Here is a 17,760-nt window from a genome sequence, read left to right as displayed (position 1 = left end):
GTTGTAGTGCTTTTAAAAAGACAACCAATGAACTGCACTGTTGTCATATACCCCCCCATGTGAGTTACAATACAACACTACTGGTTCCAGCAACTAGGTTGAGAGGAAACATTCTAGTGATAAAGATAAATACATACTGAGCATGCTTGGGCAGAGCACTCCACTCTGAGGCATCCTGCTTAAAGAAAGGATGGTGACAAGGATGCTTCAGGTCCATCAAGTAATTGTTTTCTCTGCTGCTAGAAAGCAGGTTGTCACACTATCACCAGTTCTGCAACACTGGACCCTGAACTGGGCTGTCTTCCACATTAGGATGTGCTAGCTGTACTAGTCCTCTATTGCTCACACTAAATTCTTATTTATGGGACGAACATACAACCAATGAACAATATCACTTTCAAAGAACTGGATCAATCCAGTTTTTTTATGGGTATAATTCTCATATTCCAGAATATCCCAAACAAGATGCAAATATGATGATGTACCACCCACAGAGTGACTGAGTCTAGTTCCAGTTCAGACTAGTCCTGCCTTGTTTCATATAATTTCTTCTTTCTAGGAAAGGATAGGATATTTAAACAAAACTGCAATAAAAATGGCATGTTATTCTGCAGCCAAAAATAAAAAAGCAAAAGAATTTAGATTTTAACTTTTAAAGCTTAAAGCATTCCTGTTTAATTAGCATTTTTAAAAATTCTTTTTAAATACAGTCATAACACTGGTAAAAGTTAATGGGAAGACACACAGAGGAGTGCGAACAGGAAAAGTGATGGATTAGATTTTTAAAATTTATTGTGTTTTGACCAGCTGATATTAATACTGTTTTCTCTTTGGATTTGAATCATTCTACTGCAACAGTTGCATGCAGGCTGAGGGGTAGCCATCAGTTTAAAAAAAAAAACAAACCCAAAACAAAACAAAAAACAAACTGGGAAGGGGGAAAAAAAAAAAAAAGAGTTCCAAAGACGTGTGTGAGAATTTTCCTTTCACTGATATCAGAGTGCCTGTCCTTTCTTTAGGAGACCTGGTTCACTGTCGTCAGTTTCATTAGCTTTGTCCAGAAACATCTGCTACTGTGTCACCTGCTCCAGAGCCTGTTTGTGCACGTTTGATGTAAAGGTTCAATAATTTCATCTGCAGATTTAATTCAGAAATGCATTCGTTTAACATTTATCAGAAACAGTTTAATAGTAAAAATTCTAAAACAGTCTATCAGCATGGGTAAGAATACAGTGAAGAAAGTTCTAACTAAAGCTGAGTGAATAATGGCCTTTTTGCTTCGCTGGTAATTCTGAAACACCCAAAAAAATTTTGTTTCAGGTCAAACTGAAAATGAATTTTTTTGGCGAATCAAAAAGTCTGAAAAATTTAGAGTAAAGTTGAAACAAAACGTTTCAGTTTAACCCAACATTTTTCATTTCAGTTTTGGGCAGTTTTACAAAAATAAAGGACTAGAATCACAAAATGCCTGGGGGAGAGGAGAGGGGAGAAGAGGACCTCTTTTATAACCTCTAGCCCAGTGTACTCCTTGGGGAGTTCTGCACCAAAAAATTAAAAATTCTGCCCACAATATTTTAAAATTCTGCAAATTTTATTTTTCAGAACAACACTATATAATCATGCCAGTTTCAACTGGTAATTTGTTTCAAAACAGCTGTCAGCAAGTATGTGTGTAACAATACAGACACACACAAAATTTCCCCCAGAAGTAGAGTGTTCAAGAAACCCCTACAATAACTCACTTCCTGTTTCTCCACCCCCTCCTCCCTCCCGGGCCCAGCCGGGGGCCAGACACTCACACCTCCTCCCCCACAGAGCCCAGCCATGCCTCCTCCCAGCCAAGACACCCTACAATAACCCAATTCCAGTTTCTCTGCCCTCTCCTCCCTCCAGAGCCCAGCCGGGGGGCCAGACACTCACACCTTCCCCCGCCCCCCAGAGCCCAGCCATGCCTCCTCCCAGCCAAGACACCCTACAATAACCCAGTTCCTCTGCCCCCTCCTCCCTCCAGAGCCCAGCCGGGGGGCCAGACACTCTCAACTTCCCCCGTCCCCCAGAGCCCAGCCATGCCTCCTACCAGCCAAGACACCCATACTTCCTCCACCTCGAGCCCCCCCCCAATGACACTCACACCCCCTACCCCCTAGAGTCCAGGAATCCAGAGGGAGAAACAGCCTGATGCTGGGTCCTAGGCTTGGATGGAGTTTTCCACGCACCACTACTTCTTTCCTTCAGGGTGTTCTGGGAACTGCAGCTGCTGGTAACCCTCCAATTCCCTCTTCCTCCCTCTCCCCCAGCCTTGTCTTCTATTTTTGAGCTGGGCTCTGCCCGGTCCAGCAGCCCCTAGTGGTGGCCAACAGCTCTGAGCCTATTTCTGTGGGGGGCGGAAGGAAATTCTGTGTCCACAACATTATTTTCTGCAACATTCTGCGTTGCACAGTGGCACAGAATTCCCCCAGGAGTAGCGGAGTGGTTAGGGTCTCTCCTGAGACATGGGAGACCCAGGTTCAATTCTCCTGATGTGGAACAGGAACTTGAACTGGGGGTCTCCCACATCCAAGGTGGATGACCTAACCACCTGGCTATAGAGTAATTCTCACACTCTCTCCCTGGCCCAATGATTACCCATTGTCATTTATAATAGATATTCATGGTCATTTATGACAATAGATAGTCATTTTGCCAGGGAAAGAGCGTGAGAACGACTCTTGTGTGGTGGTTAGGGCACCCAACCTAGGATGTGAGAGATCCAAGTACAAGTCACTGATCCTCATGAGGTAGAGGGAATTGAACCTGAGTTTCCCACACTCAGCACAGTACCCTAAACCATTAAGCTAAAGATTATAAGGGAGGTCTAAGTAACCAAAAATATTCATCCAACTTTAATAACTGAGCTGTTTTCCCTTCACTGAAAGTAAACATCTTTAGGTGGTGAATTTAAAATAAAGGAAGAAGTATCTTTTTATGTACCTGCAAATGAAAACCTCAAAACAGACCAACATTCTTCACAAGGAGTTATTGCTCAAGTTATATTAAACGCACACAAAAAAGGGGGAGCTGAAGTAGTTGAGCTGGGGTTAATGTTGTTTATTCCTCAATTTTAGAGGCACTGTGAATAAGTTGGTGTTATCTGTATCGGAGAAAACCCATTTTGATTCTAGTCACTGGTAGGGTGCTGGGAGCCCTTAATGCTCAGGGTAAGTGGGGTTTTCTATTCCCTAAAAAATCCTCTGTTTTGGGTCACCCTAGGTAAAACCATGTAAAATAAAAGCAGGCAATATCCACACAGTTGAAGTTTTGGATCTTATCATGCATCATAATGCATAAAAGTGAGTCATCTTATGTATTTCTGAGGACAAGATCATATATAATTAATGTTCCATTGTCTCTTTTTAAATTAAAATTTTCTGCAAATGTGCAGCCATCCAAAAAGATGCAGTAAAAATTTTCTGTTTTTCAAGTAATACAAAAATAAAATGTACTAAAAAGGTTGTGGCATGCAAATTAATTAAGGAGAACAGAGAGAAGCATAATTGGTTTATTTACTTCTAATGTGTATTTATCTCCCACTAAACAATGAAATTTTCAAAAGGCAAACCACCATATGGAGCAATGGTGGAGATGAAAGTCAGCACACTGATTATGTTCACTGTGGAATTACCTACCATCTCGTATAATATATACACAACATTAAGTCAATACACTGATTTTGAAGGTGTACTCTCAACCATCTTAAGGATGTTTATGCAAAGGTTCCTTAATCTAATTTTTCAAGGAGATTTTTTTTTTTATATATTTTGAGGCACAGTTGTGCTTTTGAGCTAATTTATAATATAACCAAATCTAATCTAACACAGCAAAACATGGGACCTAATTCAGCATTTCTTATAAATCAATGAGAACTTCACTTGCATGAAGACTGGATTTATGGTTTGCATATTTTTGAGTCTCGCATATTTTTAAGTCTCACGTATGAAAGTCACCTTGATCCTCTCTGCTTGCTTGTAGCTTCAGCAACCTGGGTTATTATTCCTTCAGATATATATTTTCTTAGTTGTTATTTAAATATTAAATATTAAATATTTTAATAGTTGCTCACACTGTAAACATATACATGCAATTAGGGACTAGGATTTCTGTAAATGGCATCCTCCACTTACTTTACTGCCTGTGAGTTGACTGAGATGTGGTTTTAGTTCATCACCAATTACTGCATGAATAGCTACAAGGCAGAAAACACAAGCCTTACGAACACTGCTCTCCGAATTATCATAACCCTGGAAAGCAAGAAAATTAACATTAATAGCTAGCATATGATTAAAATTCCAAGAGAGGTTTCTTTTTATAGATACATTCCCCCCCAAAAATAAATCACACTAAATGAACGGTAAGGTTACTAAGAGAAGCTCTCCAAAGTTAGAAAATGCCAAAATTAAACTTGCCCAGATAAAGAGAGGTTATTTATCAGTAACTGTTGTTCTTTGAGAGTCACCTCCGTGCATTTACACTTGTGGAATATGGTGCCCCAAGCATAGAACTGTGGAACTGCCTTGAAAATCCTTGTCCATTGACAGGTTTCAGAGTAGCAGCCGTGTTAGTCTGTAACCGCAAAAAGAAAAGGCGTTCTTGTGGCACCTTAGAGACTAACAAATTTATTTGAGCATAACCTTTCGTGAGCGCATCCGATGAAGTGAGCTATAGCTCATGGAAGCTTATGCTCAAATAAATTTGTTAGCCTCTAAGGTGCCACAAGTACTCCTTTTCTTCTTGTCCATTGAGAAGCATGAGAGATCTTGCATGCGTGCAACATCATTTCCCTACTCGACAAGAATGCGTCCACCAACCACCTCAATTCCTTCTCTCTAACTGTTGAGTCTGGATGTTATATAGAACTCTGAGGTAGAGAGGAAGGGAGTACGTAGTATAAATATACAGAGGTGACTTCTGAAGAACAATAGTTACTGGTTAGTAATCTCTTTCTTCATCAAGAGTCTCTGTAAACTCCCACTTGTGGGATATCAGCAGGATGTTGGTGGGTGAGGAGTTCTTAGTTAAATATGGACTGTTGTGCTACTCTCCCAAACTGAGCATCTGAATGCAACTCTAAGGGCATGTCTACACTTACCTCTGGAGTGAACGATCCAGCGGGGGTCAATTTATCGTGTCCAGTGAAGACGCAATAAATCAACCGCCGAGCGCTCTCCCGTCGACTCCGGTACTCCACCAGAGTGAGACGCATAGGCAGAGTCGACGGGGGAGCAGCAGCAGTCGACCTACTGCAGTGAAGACACCGCGGTAAGTAGCTCTAAGTACGTCAACTTCAGCTATGCTATTTTCGTAGCTGAAGTTGTGTAACTTACACCGATTTAGCTCACGCCCCCACAGTGTAGACCAGGCCTAAGCCTGAGGAGCAGTGCTTTGTGAAAGTGTGCACTCAACTCCAACTTGCTGCTTTACAAGTCTCCATGAGGGGATCCTTACTAAGGCACGCCATAGAAGCTGTGTTGGTTCTCATGGACAGGGACTTAAAACCACAGGATACTGATTTTCCAGATAAAATGTAGCAGTGTTCCTTACATCTCCGAATCCAATGTGAAAGTCTGTTTGGTAATGAGTACTTCCTGACATTTCTTCCCATATGCTACCCATAACCTACTGGATTTTCTAAAGGGCTTGATCTTTTACAGGTAAAAAACAGAGCACCCTCTTTACATCTAGGGTATGGAGAAAAAGTTTTCCCAGGGTGGAAATGGGGAAGAACGCAGTGAGAGAAATATACTGAGATTGGTGGCAATCTGAGACCACTTTAGGCACAAAACTTGGATGGGGCTTCATTATGTAGCAGACACAAAAGCACTAAGCTCAGTCCCCTTCCGAGCAGATGTAATTGCTGTAAGAAAGGCCATTTTGATCAATAAATGTTCAAGAGACGCTTAAGCAAGAGGGTCAAACCATCAGTTCTGTTAAGGCAAGATTTATGTTCCATGAAGGTGGGGGCTGCCTAATGGGGGCAAATGCATTTACCATGCTCATAAGTAAATTAGCGACAACAAGATGAAAGAAGATGTTTATCCTTAACGTAATCGCGGCAAGCAGATACCTTAAAGAGGCTAAGGATAAGCCCTGAGACATCAGGTACAGAACTCTAGCTGTGCAGGAACCCCAGCTCAGGATGGCGTGAGTCCTCTACCAGTGGCCCAGATTCTAAACCTTTTCCATTTTTGTTTACAGCATTTTATGGTAGAACCGTTCATGGATTGTAGGAGGATGGCCTGCATCCTCCAAGAGGAGAAATGATCCACATAAGTCAACAGGTTATCCTCCACACTGTAAGGGGAGTGTCTGGGTTGGCTTGCACAATCCTTTCTTGCGGTTGAGACAGGAGGGCTGAAGACAGAGGCAATAAGTACAGGGTTTCTCTGACTAGCTTCAGGGGATCAGAATACTAGCGATCACAAGGCCCCATTGTGAGGCCTATGCCAGCTGACTCAGGCTTGTGGGGCTCAGGCTGCAACCCAAGCTCTGAGACCCTCCCACCACTCTGGGTCCTAGAGCCTGGGCTCCAGCCCAAGCCCAGAAGGCTACACTGCAATTAAACAGCCCCAAAGCCCAAACCTGGGCCAGTCGTGGGTTTTTAATTGCAGTGTAGACATACCTTTTGGGGCTATTAATAGGAAGTTGGTGCTGTCCAGCGGAAACATTTCAGAGACAGCACTTATCTGTGTGCATTTGTGCAATATGCTTGCCATTTGTTCTGTTTGCAAGCATACCGGACTATTACCCTGTAGCTCCTTCTGCAAAATATGGCACTGGTTAGTGGTGGTTTCAAGGACCACTCAAGTTGATCCTGAGACCTCCTGCTGAGGAAGTCTGCCTTCGTGTTCTGCCCAGCAAGATGCAAGAGCTACTGGGTGGATTTGGACCTGCATGCACCACATCCAAAATTTTCTTGCCTTCACTAAGAATGCATTCTTCCCTGTTTATTGCTGAAGTATGTGGCCGTGGTGTTGTCTGTAAGCACCTGTACTACATGATGATGCAGAGATAGCTGAAAAGCTTTGAGGGATCACTGCAGTGCACTGAGTTCCAGTACACTCATATGAAGTCTGGACTCCCAGGTGTTCTAAAGGCCACATACCTGATGGTCTAGGCCAGCAGTTCTCAAATTGTGGGTCGGGACCCCATTTTATTGGGGTTGCCAGGGCTGACTTAGACTTTCTGGGGCCCAGAACCAAAGCCTGAGGGCTTCAGCCCTGGGCATCAGGACTCAAGTTACAGGCCCCCTACCTGGGGCTGAAGTCTTTGGGCTTTGCCCTCCCCGCCCATCTGGGAGCTTGGGCTGGCTCAGGCTTCAACCAGGGGGGAGTAATTTTCATTGTTCAAAGGGGGTCGCGGTGCCATGAAGTTTGAGAACTTCTGGTTTTGGCAAAATGCACACACCAGTCTAGGCTGGAGGCAATGATGGCAACTGATGTGGGGAGCAAAGGATACCTCTCCCCCGCCCCCAGTGGCTGTTGTCCTTGTTTTCTCATCAATCAAGCTGTTGAGCACTCTAGGAGGAACAGTCTCCTTCAAAGGTCATGTATATTTGGTGTGTAATGATCTGTTCATGTTCACGCAAGCAAAGAATGAGATGTTGGTCAAAAAGGCTATCAGCTCTAATAGCCTTCGGAATATTTGTCTACCTATATTGGGACAACTGGCTGCTAAGCACCGCTCACAACAGGGCTTTTCCTCAGTGACTACTCTCAGAAAACAACTGGTACAGACCACAATTTCCCCTGATGTCTGAGGAGCACATCAACTACCAGAAGGTGCTTCGTGAAGACTTTCAGTGTTGTGGACAAGCCAACAGGAAAGACTGAACTAATAAATCACATCTCCACACAGTGCCTCAGGCCCTTGAAGCAAATGTTGTCTGCCACATGAAAGTAAGCACTCTTTAAGTTGACAGTCACACACTAATCTCCCTGGAACAAGGAAAGGATAGCGTCCCCTGGAGTTAGCGTCATGAGCTTGAATTTTCTTATGTACTTGTTGAGGTTTCTGAGGTCCAGAATGGGTGTCAGACGGTCATTCTTCTTGGGGATCAGGAAATAGATGTAAAATCCTTTCCCTTGGTGTTATGAAGGAACCTCAACTTTGGCTCTCTTCTTAAGAAGGGAATCAGCATCTTACAAAGGGATTCTCTCCTATGAGAGGTCCCCAAAGAGGGAGGTAACCACATGGTTGCTTGTGCAACCCTACTTCTGGAATTTCCTAACCTTTGAGAGCTTGACGTCACAACTGTAATGCCCATTTAAATGTATGTTTCTTTAAAATGTAACTTTCTAATTCTTTTAAACACTCCCCACCAAATATTGTGGAATCAGACTGACCCCCAACTTAACTCATCAACAGAGTTTGGACCATTTGGTCCACAGATATCTACTACTTGAGCTCACGGAGTAACTGGCAGCAGCAGCAGGTTGACATCCTCCATGTGGACCAACACTAGAGTAGGATGACACACACACTTTGCCAGTAGGTTTCACAGCTGACAGCAGAAGAATGCAGACTCAGGACTACCAGATTAAGTTCCAGGTTCTGAAGGGAGTGTTTGCTAGTGGTTAGAGACCCTTTTCCCCGTTTCACTCAGCCTCTCCCTGTCCTCTTCTGTTCTTAGCCTCTCTTCTCCAGCTTCTTCCCCCCCATCCCCATCTGGCTCCTATCCCCCAATTCTGCTCTTATTCCTTCCCTGGCTCCTGCTCTTACCCCCATTCCTCTATTCCTGCCCTTCCCCAGCTCCCGCTGTCTGTATCCCGCTCTTCACTTCTATCTTCCTGCGGAGCTGGGCTAGAATATACCGAGTACTGGTGGAATCTTTGGAGAATTTAGCTAAAGTCTAACAAGCTTCTCCAGATCATGAGCAAATAGAAGTGTTCTGAGGTTCAGAACCTGTCCATATATGGGCAAGTTTTCATGGGGATAGCAAAAAAAGGATCCCTCACAAGAGGGCGACTCCTCCCGTCTCAACAGGACCAAATTTAAAGTCCTTGGTCCAAAGCATGGAGCAAAATAGTTACAGGATTTTTTTTTTAAATGGGCAAAACAATGCACTTTTCCCTAATCTATTTCTTGGAAACCACTGAATCATTTTTACTAAAACTCCCCTCCCTGACCAAAAAAACAAAGACAAAAAACAAACACACACACATGCCTGAGACACTTAGCACGGAAAATTTCAGTCCAAACTTTTAAGTTTAGCAAAATTATAAGTAACTGAAAACAGGTTCTTATAATGGAAAGTATCTGGCAACCTTACCTGTGGCAACATTTTCTGCACTTCCTATAAGGAGGGTTATGATGGCACTGTAAAAGTATCTTTTGTGCCAAAAAAGTAATATTGGAAAGAAGCACAGCTGAACTGGTACAATATTTTCCATTTTAATACACAGGTTAACATAAAGCAAAGTTTAAAAACATTTAAGCTATACTTCAGCTTGCCCTATCCAAACCTCAGCTCGGCTATGAGACCATTTGGGTATGTCTACAGTGCAATAAAATATCCATGGCTGGCCTGTGTCAGCTGACTTGGGACTCACAGGGGCTTGGGCTGGGAGGGCTATAAAATTGCTGTATAGATGTTTGGGCTCAGGCTGGAGTCTGGGCCCCTCCCCGTCATGGGATCTCAGAGCCTGAGTCAGGTGACACAGGCCAGCCACAGATGTTTTATTGCAGTGTAGACACATGCTTTGGGGCCCTGTCTTCTCTTTTCTTTCTCATTTTTAAAACAGTGGATTTTATAAAAAAGAAAATAAAAATTATTTTAAAGGAACAGGGAAAAATATTACATGGTATTTAAATATACAAAGCATTTAAACTGAATTAGTAGAGCCAATTTAAGTCACCCAAATGTAGGATAAGATCCTGCAATGTGCTGAGCATCTAATAGGTGATACTCAGAACCTCACTGGATCAAGATTCTTAATGATTTAGCAGAGATCAGCATGTGAACCATAAATATGATGACTGCATAATATTATTTATTTAACATGAACCAGGACTTCTCAAATGTTAATTTCAATGTATATCATCACCGGCCACTAGATTAAGAAATGTGAAATCTTCCTGAAAATAAAGTATCACTAAAACGGTTTCAAATCATCTAATCTATTCTGAAGGCTGAAAACGTGTTGCATCTAGATAAATTTTTTTTAATGTTTCTAAGATCTTAGGGCTTCCATGCATTGTGGTCTGTTGAAGTAAATGAGAGCCATTTCTAATCAACGGCACAATTAAAAACTGCAAATAACTAAATTTGGTAAAATGACTGCTAGATTATTCTGCACATCAATACAAAACCAGACTTCAGTTGCCCCAAAACAGATTCTCCAATGTTTTCATTCTTTGGTCAACTTTACACAAAAAAAGTCACCTAGTAGACTCTCTTTCCAAAAACCGAATCCTGCCCCCCTCGTTCTTAAAATATTTAATTTTAAGAAATGAAGCGAGAGCTTTACAGGGCAGTTTTGAAACACAAAGAGAACCACTACTTAAAAGTAATCTAATAATAGCCCCAAAAACTGAAATTTAATTTAATAGTTTTATTCTTTAGGAACACATTAAATTTTAATGTATCTTCTTAAAATCCTAGACAGTTATCATTAATTTTAGCTGACTGAGAATCAGAATGACGTTGCTCCAAACAACAAAGATATTTTGGACCTATCTCTGAGCACCCCATTGTGGTTTTTTTTCTGAGGGTCTCCTGTGTTTGGGACCTGGGCCTCTGGCAGATTCCTCTAAAGTGCTGCTTTTGCCAGGGCAATAATGTCCTACACCAGCATTGAAACAAATACAGCAAACCCCAAAGGCTTCCCTTTGGTCCGCCTTTCCAACAAAAATAGAGTCTACACTATAAATACCACTGGACCTGTCTCACCTCTGCTGGGCTTGAAGTTTCTGCCTCTCCATTTCTCTGTTCTTCCCTGTGACTCAATCTCCTGAGAGAAACTTCCTGCGAGTACTACCCCTTCACTGGGCTCACTACATAGCTAATGCTGTCTCCTGCAACTATACCTTTCTCCCACTCCCCACCCTTCCTTATACAGCCTCTCCTCCCACGAGATTGTGTCACACTCTTTCGAGTTCCTCCCTCAACCTGACTACACCCTCTCCAGGTATACCAGATGGAGCTCTCAAGCTCTCTCTAACCATTCCTGGGCCAGCGTGGGCTTTGTATACCCCATCACAGGGCCACAAATGCAACCATCTACTACCCAAATCAAAAAGAAAAGGAGTACTTGTGGCATCTTAGAGACTAACAAATTTATCTGAGCATAAGCTTTCGTGAGCTACAGCTCACTTCATCGGATCAAAGTTTTCCATGAGAGCTAAGTGATATGCTAAAGAGATTTAAACTTCTGCTTAATTCTTTACATCTGCTATGGTTTCTTACCTGTATTAGACCTGGCACAATCTCTGGTAAAAGCTGAGCAAGCGTTTCTTTAGATACTCTCTCTATCACTTTTGTCTGCATTTTGATTGCAGCCAGATTAATGGGGTAATCTGCAGTTTGGATAATAGGACAAAGTACTTTGATGCACTGATCTGGGCTAATGGAAGTCGCCAGCATTGAAGCAGCTTCTTCAGCAGATCTCACCACCTAAAAAAAGATTAAATAAAACAATGGAGAAAATAGTTTTAAAAAAAGCTTGTGCAGTCTAAATTCTGACAGTTCTGCTCTTGAACCTTGCAGTGAAATCAATATATTTTTATTTAGTTTTATTTACAGCTCTACAGTACTGTAAAATGATCTGGACTGGAAGAGACCATTGGAAACAAATTTTCAAAAATCCTCAGCACCCAGCAGTTCCTAAATGGAAGCAGCTCTTCTGAAAATGTGGGTAATAATCTAGGCCTAACTTCTGCATTGTGGCAATACAGACATCAACATTCCCCACGTCTCCCTGGCAATAGGTGCTGAGTCAAGCCTGGAATCTCTTTAGTGATTGCTATTCCACATTCACCCTTGACAGACTGCTGAAGTCTCAGTTAATATTTTTAACACACAATTTCCCTACTGTAACTCTCTACTTCTTCAAAAAGAAAAGAAGTACTTGTGGCACCTTAGGCCTGGTCTAAACTTCGAGTTTATGTCGGATTTAGCAGCATTACATCAAATTAACCCTGCACTCATCCACACAACAAAGCCATTTTTTTCGACATAAAGGGCTCTTAAAACTGATTTCCATACTCCTCCCCAACGAGGGGATTAGCGCTGAAATCGCCGTTTCGAATTAGGGTTAGTGTGGACGCAATTCGAAGGTATTGGCCTCTGGGAGCTATCCCACAGTGCACTATTGTGACCACTCTGGACAGCGCTCTGAACTTGGATGCACTGGCCAGGTGTACAGGAAAAGCCCCGAGAACTTTTGACTCTCATTTCCTGTTTGGCCAGGCGAGCTCATCAGTACAGGTGACCATACAGTCCCAGAATCGAAAAAGAGCCCCAGCATGGACCAAACGGGATGTACTGGATCTGATCACTGTATGGGGAGAGAAATCCGTGCTATCAGAACTACGTTCCAAAAGACGAAATGCCAAAACATTTAAAAAAACCTCCGAGGCCATGAGGGACAGAGGCTACAGCAGGGACGCAACACAGTGCTGCGTGAAACTTAAGGAGCTCAAACAAACCTAGCAGAAAACCAAAGAATCAAACAGACGTTCTGGGACAGAGCCCCAGACATGCCACTTCTACGCTGAGCTGCATGCAATTCTAGGGGGGGCCACCACCACTACCCCACCCCTGTCCGTGGATTCTGATGATGGGGTTCTCTCCGCCATGCCTGAGGACTTTGCGATGGGGAAGATGAGGAGGAGGACGAGCTTGAGGCGAGCACACTGCACAACATTCTCCCCGACAGCCAGGATCTTTTTCTCACCCTGACTGAAATACCCTCCCAACCCAACGAAGCTGGAGAAGGGACCTCTGGTGAGTGTACCTTTTTAAATATAATACATGTTATAAAAGCAAGCGTTTTTTAATGATTAAGTAGTCCTGAGGACTTGGGATGCATTCGTGGCCAGTACAGCTACTGGAAAAGTCAGTTAACGTGTCTGGGGAGGGAGCGGAAATCCTCTAGGGACATCTCCATGAAGCTCTCCTGGAGGTACTCTACAAGCCTTTGCAGAAGGTTTCTGGAGAGAGCAGCCTTCTTCCGTCCTCCATGGTAGGACACTTTACCACATCATGCTAGTAGCAAGTAATCTGGTATCATTGCATGACAGAGCCTGGCAGCGTATGGTCCCGGTGTTAGCTGGCATTCAAGCAACATCCGTTCTTTATCTGTCTGTATTATCCTCAGGAGAGTGATATCGTTCATGTTAACCTGGTTGAAATAGGGGAATTAAGGGAACATTCAGAGGTGGCCTGTGGCTGAAAAGAAATCCTCCCCGCAGTCAGCCACGCCGGGGGGGCGGGGGCGCGGCACTGGCGCTGAGCTGTTCGCATTTGGCTAGCAGGGATCTTCCCTGATACCAGCCACGCGGTGGGGGGAGGGGTAAAGCGATCATCCCAGAAAGTTGGATGGGTGGGGGGGGGGTTAGTTTGGTTTCTGCTGCTGCACGTTAACAGGAAAACTGCAGCACTAAATGGCCAACTCAACGTGCTTTGCTTGGTATGGGAGAGGAGGGCGCTCCTGTTATGAAGGTTACAGAAGCCGAAAGACTATGGCTTACCCTGGCCGCCTGCAAGTCGAATTCTGTTGCCTAGCACTGTGTGTGTGAGATCTCTAACACCAAAGCCGCAGGCACTCAATATAAGATGCAAAATGCGACCTTGTACCAAAAATCACATGTGCTACGTAATGTGAATAGTGTTGTTCACCGTGAAAGAGTATACCCATTGTTCTGTAAAATGTATCTTTTAAAATACTTCACTCCCCTTTTTTCCTCCAGCAGCTGCAAATGTTTCAAGCCTCCCTCCTCCGTCCCAAAGGCTATCTCAGATCAGGCGGTGAAAAAAAACCCAAGTGTGATTAAATGTTCTCTGAGCTCATGCAGTCATCTGGCACTGACAGAGCTCAGCAGAATGTGTGGAGGTACACAATAGCAGAGTACAGGAAAGTGGCCGATGAACGTGAGGAGAGGTGGTGGCATGAGGTAACGCTGGGGCTACTGTGGGATCAAACGGACATGCTCCAGCATCTGGTGGAGGTTCATGAACGGCAGCAGGATCACAGACTGCCGCTGCAACCCCTGTTTAACCGACCTCCCTCCTCCCCAAGTTCCATAGCCTCCTCACCCAGACGCCCAAGAACGCGGGGGTGGAGGCTCCGGGCACCCAACCACTCCACCCCAGTGGACAGCCCAAGCAACAGAAGGCTGGCATTAAACAAGTTTTAAAGTGGCCTTTTCCTTCCCTCCTCCCACACCCCACCTGGGCTACCCTGTGAGTTATCTCCCTATTTTTATAATCAATTAATAAAGAATACATGTTTTTTAAACTATAGTGACTTTATTTCCTTTGCAAGCAAGCTGTGATCGAAGCGGAGAGGGTGGGTGGCTTACAGAGAATTTAGAGGCAACCAAGGGGGCGGGTTTTCATCAAGGAGAAACAAACAGAAGTGTCACACAGTACCTTGGCCAGTCATGCAACTGGGTTTTCAAAGCTTCTCTGATGCACAGCGCTTCCTGCTGTGCTCTTCTAACCGCCCTGGTGTCTGGCTGCGCGTATTCAGGAGCCAGGCAATTTGCATCAACCTCCCATCCCGCCATAAACGTCTCCCCCTTACTCTCACAGAGATTGTGGAGCACACAGCAAGCAGCAATAACAATGGGAATACTGGTTTCGCTGAGGTCTGAGCGAGTCAGTAAACTGCGCCAGCAACCCTTTAAACGTCCAAATGCACACTCTACCACCATTCTGCACTTGCTCAGCCTATAGTTGAACAGCTCCTTACTACTGTCCAGCGTGCCTGTGTACGGCTTCATGAGCCAGGGCATTAAGGGGTAGGCTGGGTCCCCAAGGATAACAGGCATTTCAACATCCCCAAGAGTTATTTTCTGGTCTGGGAAGTAAATCCCTTCCTGCAGCCATTTAAACAGACCAGAGTTCCTGAAGACATGAGCATCATGAACCTTTCCCGGCCATCCCATGTTGATGTCGGTGAAACGTCCCTTGTGATCCAGCAGTGCTTGCAGCACCATTGAAAAATACCCCTTGCGGTTTATGTACTGGCTGCCCTGGTGGTCTGGTCCCGAGATAGGAATATGCATTCCATCTATAACCCCACCACAGTTAGGGAATCCCATTGCAACAAAGCCATCTAGTATGACCTGCACATTTCCCAGAGTCACTACCTTTGATAGCAGCAGCTCAATGATTGCGTTAGCTACTTGCATCACAGCAACCCCCACAGTAGATTTGTCCACTCCAAATTGATTACCAACTGACCGGTAGCCGTCTGGCGTTGCAAGCTTCCACAGGGCTATTGCCACTCGCTTGTGAACTGTGCGGGCTGCTCCCATCTCGGTATTCTTGCGCTTCAGGGTAGGGGAAAGCAGGTCACAAAGTTCCAAGGAAGTGCCCTTACACATGCGAAAGTTTCGCAGCCACTGGGAATCATCCCATACCGGCAACCCTATGCGGTCCCACCACTCTGTGCTTGTTTCCCGGGTCCAAAAATCAGCGTTCCACAGCATGAGCCTGCCCCAGTAACACCATGATCTCCAAATTGCTGGGGACCGCTGTTTTAGAGAAATCTGTGTTCATGTCCTCATCACTGCGCTGCCGTTGCCTTCTCGCCTGGTTTTTCAGGTGCTGGTTCCGCATAACTGCATGATAATGCGCGAGGTGTTTACAATGGTCATAACTGCTGCAGTGAGCTGAACGGGCTCCATGCTTGCTGTGCTATGGCGTCTGCTTGGGCAATCCAGGGAAAAGGGAGCAAAACAATTGTCTGCTGTTGCTCTGACGGAGGGAGGGACAACTGACAACATGGCTTACAGGGAATTCAAATCAACAAAGGCGGTGGCTTTGCATCAAGGAGAAACAGAATGGCCCCCTCAAGGATAGAACTCAAAACCCTGGGTTTAGCAGGCCGTTGATTTCACGGAAGGAGGAAGAAAGGGAGGAGAAAATGAATACAAAACAAATCTGGTCTATTTCTTGTTTTGATCCACTTCATCTATCTTTATACATCTTGCTGGCAGCAGACGGTGCAGTACAACTGCTAGCCATCGGTCATCTCCTGGCTGCTCATTAGAAGACGGTGCAGTAGGACGGCCGGCAGAACTGAATTGCCATGAGACGAAACTTAAAAGGGAAATGGCCGGCTGAGTCACTCCCATGTTTGCCCAGTCGCCCCTGACCGACCTCACTGAGGTCGGCTAAAAGAGCACCCTGGAGTATGGCGACGATGGCTACCAGTCATACTGCACTGTCTGCTGCCAAAAGGCAATGAGCTGCTACTGTGTAGCAATGCAGTACCGCGTCTGCCAGCACCCAGGAGACATACGGTGACTGTGAGCTGAGTGGGCTCCATGCTTGCGGTGGTATGGCGTCTGCACAGGTAACCCAGGAAAAAAGGCGCGAAACGATTGTCTGCCATTGCTTTCACAGATGGAGGAAGGGAGGGAAGGGGGGGCCTGATGATATGTACCTAGAACCACCCGCGACAATGTTTTTGCCCCATCAGGCATTGCGATTTCTACCCAGAATTCAAATGGGCAGTGGGAACTGTGGGATAGCTACCCACAGTGCAACACTCTGGAAGTCGACGGTTGCCTCAGTACTGTGGAAGCACTCTGCCGACTAAATGCACTTAGAGCATTTGTGTGGGGTCACACACAATCGACTGTATAAAAACGCTTTCTACAAAACCGAATTCTATAAATTCGACCTTATTTCGTAGTGTAGACATGGCCTTAGAGACTAACTAATTTATTTAAGCATAAGCTTAGTCTCTAAGGTGCCACAAGTACTCCTTTTCTTTTTGCGGATACAGACTAACACAGCTGCTAGTCTCTACTTCTTGTAGGTCCTTGCTGATCAGAGAGACAGATTTTCCATTCATTCAAGAAAATTATTTTAGATAACAGCACATATATTTTTACGTTGGCTAGAAGTCTAGAAGTTACGCATAAAAGTTAGAAATTAAGTCTAGAAGTTAGGCATAAAAGTTAGAAAAAAAATAGCAAAAATTAGCACCAGAATCTTCAACTAATAGAGGATTTAGTAAGGGAACAAAACAGTAATTAGTTGTGTGCTAACAGCTTGCAGATCAAGAGGATGTGGATACAAATGTGGATATTGGACAGGTTTCTACCCTAAAAGGCATGCTTCTGCAACTGTGCTCCCTGCTGGATGGCACTACACACAGCCAGGTTTGTGATGTACAGAGTGCTGCTTGCTACGTGAAGCTCTAGAACGTCCCCCTTCACTGGTTGCTTCTGGGAGGGGGTAGGGTGAGTTTGAACTCACATGCCAGGGCTTGCACTTTCCCTGTCCACTTCCAGGGAAGTAGGAGGGGTGAATGCACCAATACTCTCCCTGCCACTTCTGGCGATTGTGTGCGGGGACTCACGGGAGTGGTGAGGAGGAAGAGTCTACAAAGCTCTCGTTCTGTCCCCAACTCTGCCCCCTTTCTCCCTTTGTTTCTCTCTTTCATGAACACAGCTAGGGAAAGGGTGTGGAATGGGGAAGTGAAAACAAGTGATGGAGAGAATGTAATAATGAATATACTGTATGGAAGAAATGGGGAGGGAAGAAAA

At 44.5% G+C, this 17,760-nt stretch overlaps 1 protein-coding gene across 36 annotated transcripts in view; it reads right to left on the bottom strand.

The window, feature by feature from the left end:
• Window positions 1-220: 220 nt before the first annotated feature.
• CLASP2 (cytoplasmic linker associated protein 2) overlaps window positions 221-17,760 on the bottom strand; it is a 265,493-nt gene continuing 247,953 nt past the window's right edge. For all 36 annotated transcript variants that reach the window (XM_084618633.1, XM_084618647.1, XM_084618644.1 and 33 more), the window contains 3 exons: window positions 11,441-11,647; window positions 4,161-4,277; window positions 221-1,134 (listed from right to left, as the gene is read on the bottom strand). In XM_084618633.1, coding sequence (XP_084474759.1) covers window positions 1,048-1,134; window positions 4,161-4,277; window positions 11,441-11,647 — 411 coding nt within the window. In that variant the 3' untranslated portion in view covers window positions 221-1,047. The remainder of the gene's footprint in view (window positions 1,135-4,160; window positions 4,278-11,440; window positions 11,648-17,760) is intronic.

Source organism: Lepidochelys olivacea, assembly GCF_965140295.1.
Source record: "Lepidochelys olivacea isolate rLepOli2 genome assembly, chromosome: 2".
Taxonomy (NCBI): domain Eukaryota; kingdom Metazoa; phylum Chordata; order Testudines; family Cheloniidae; genus Lepidochelys; species Lepidochelys olivacea.
Note: the sequence above shows the minus strand (reverse complement) of the source record. Positions and strands in the feature narration are given on the sequence as shown.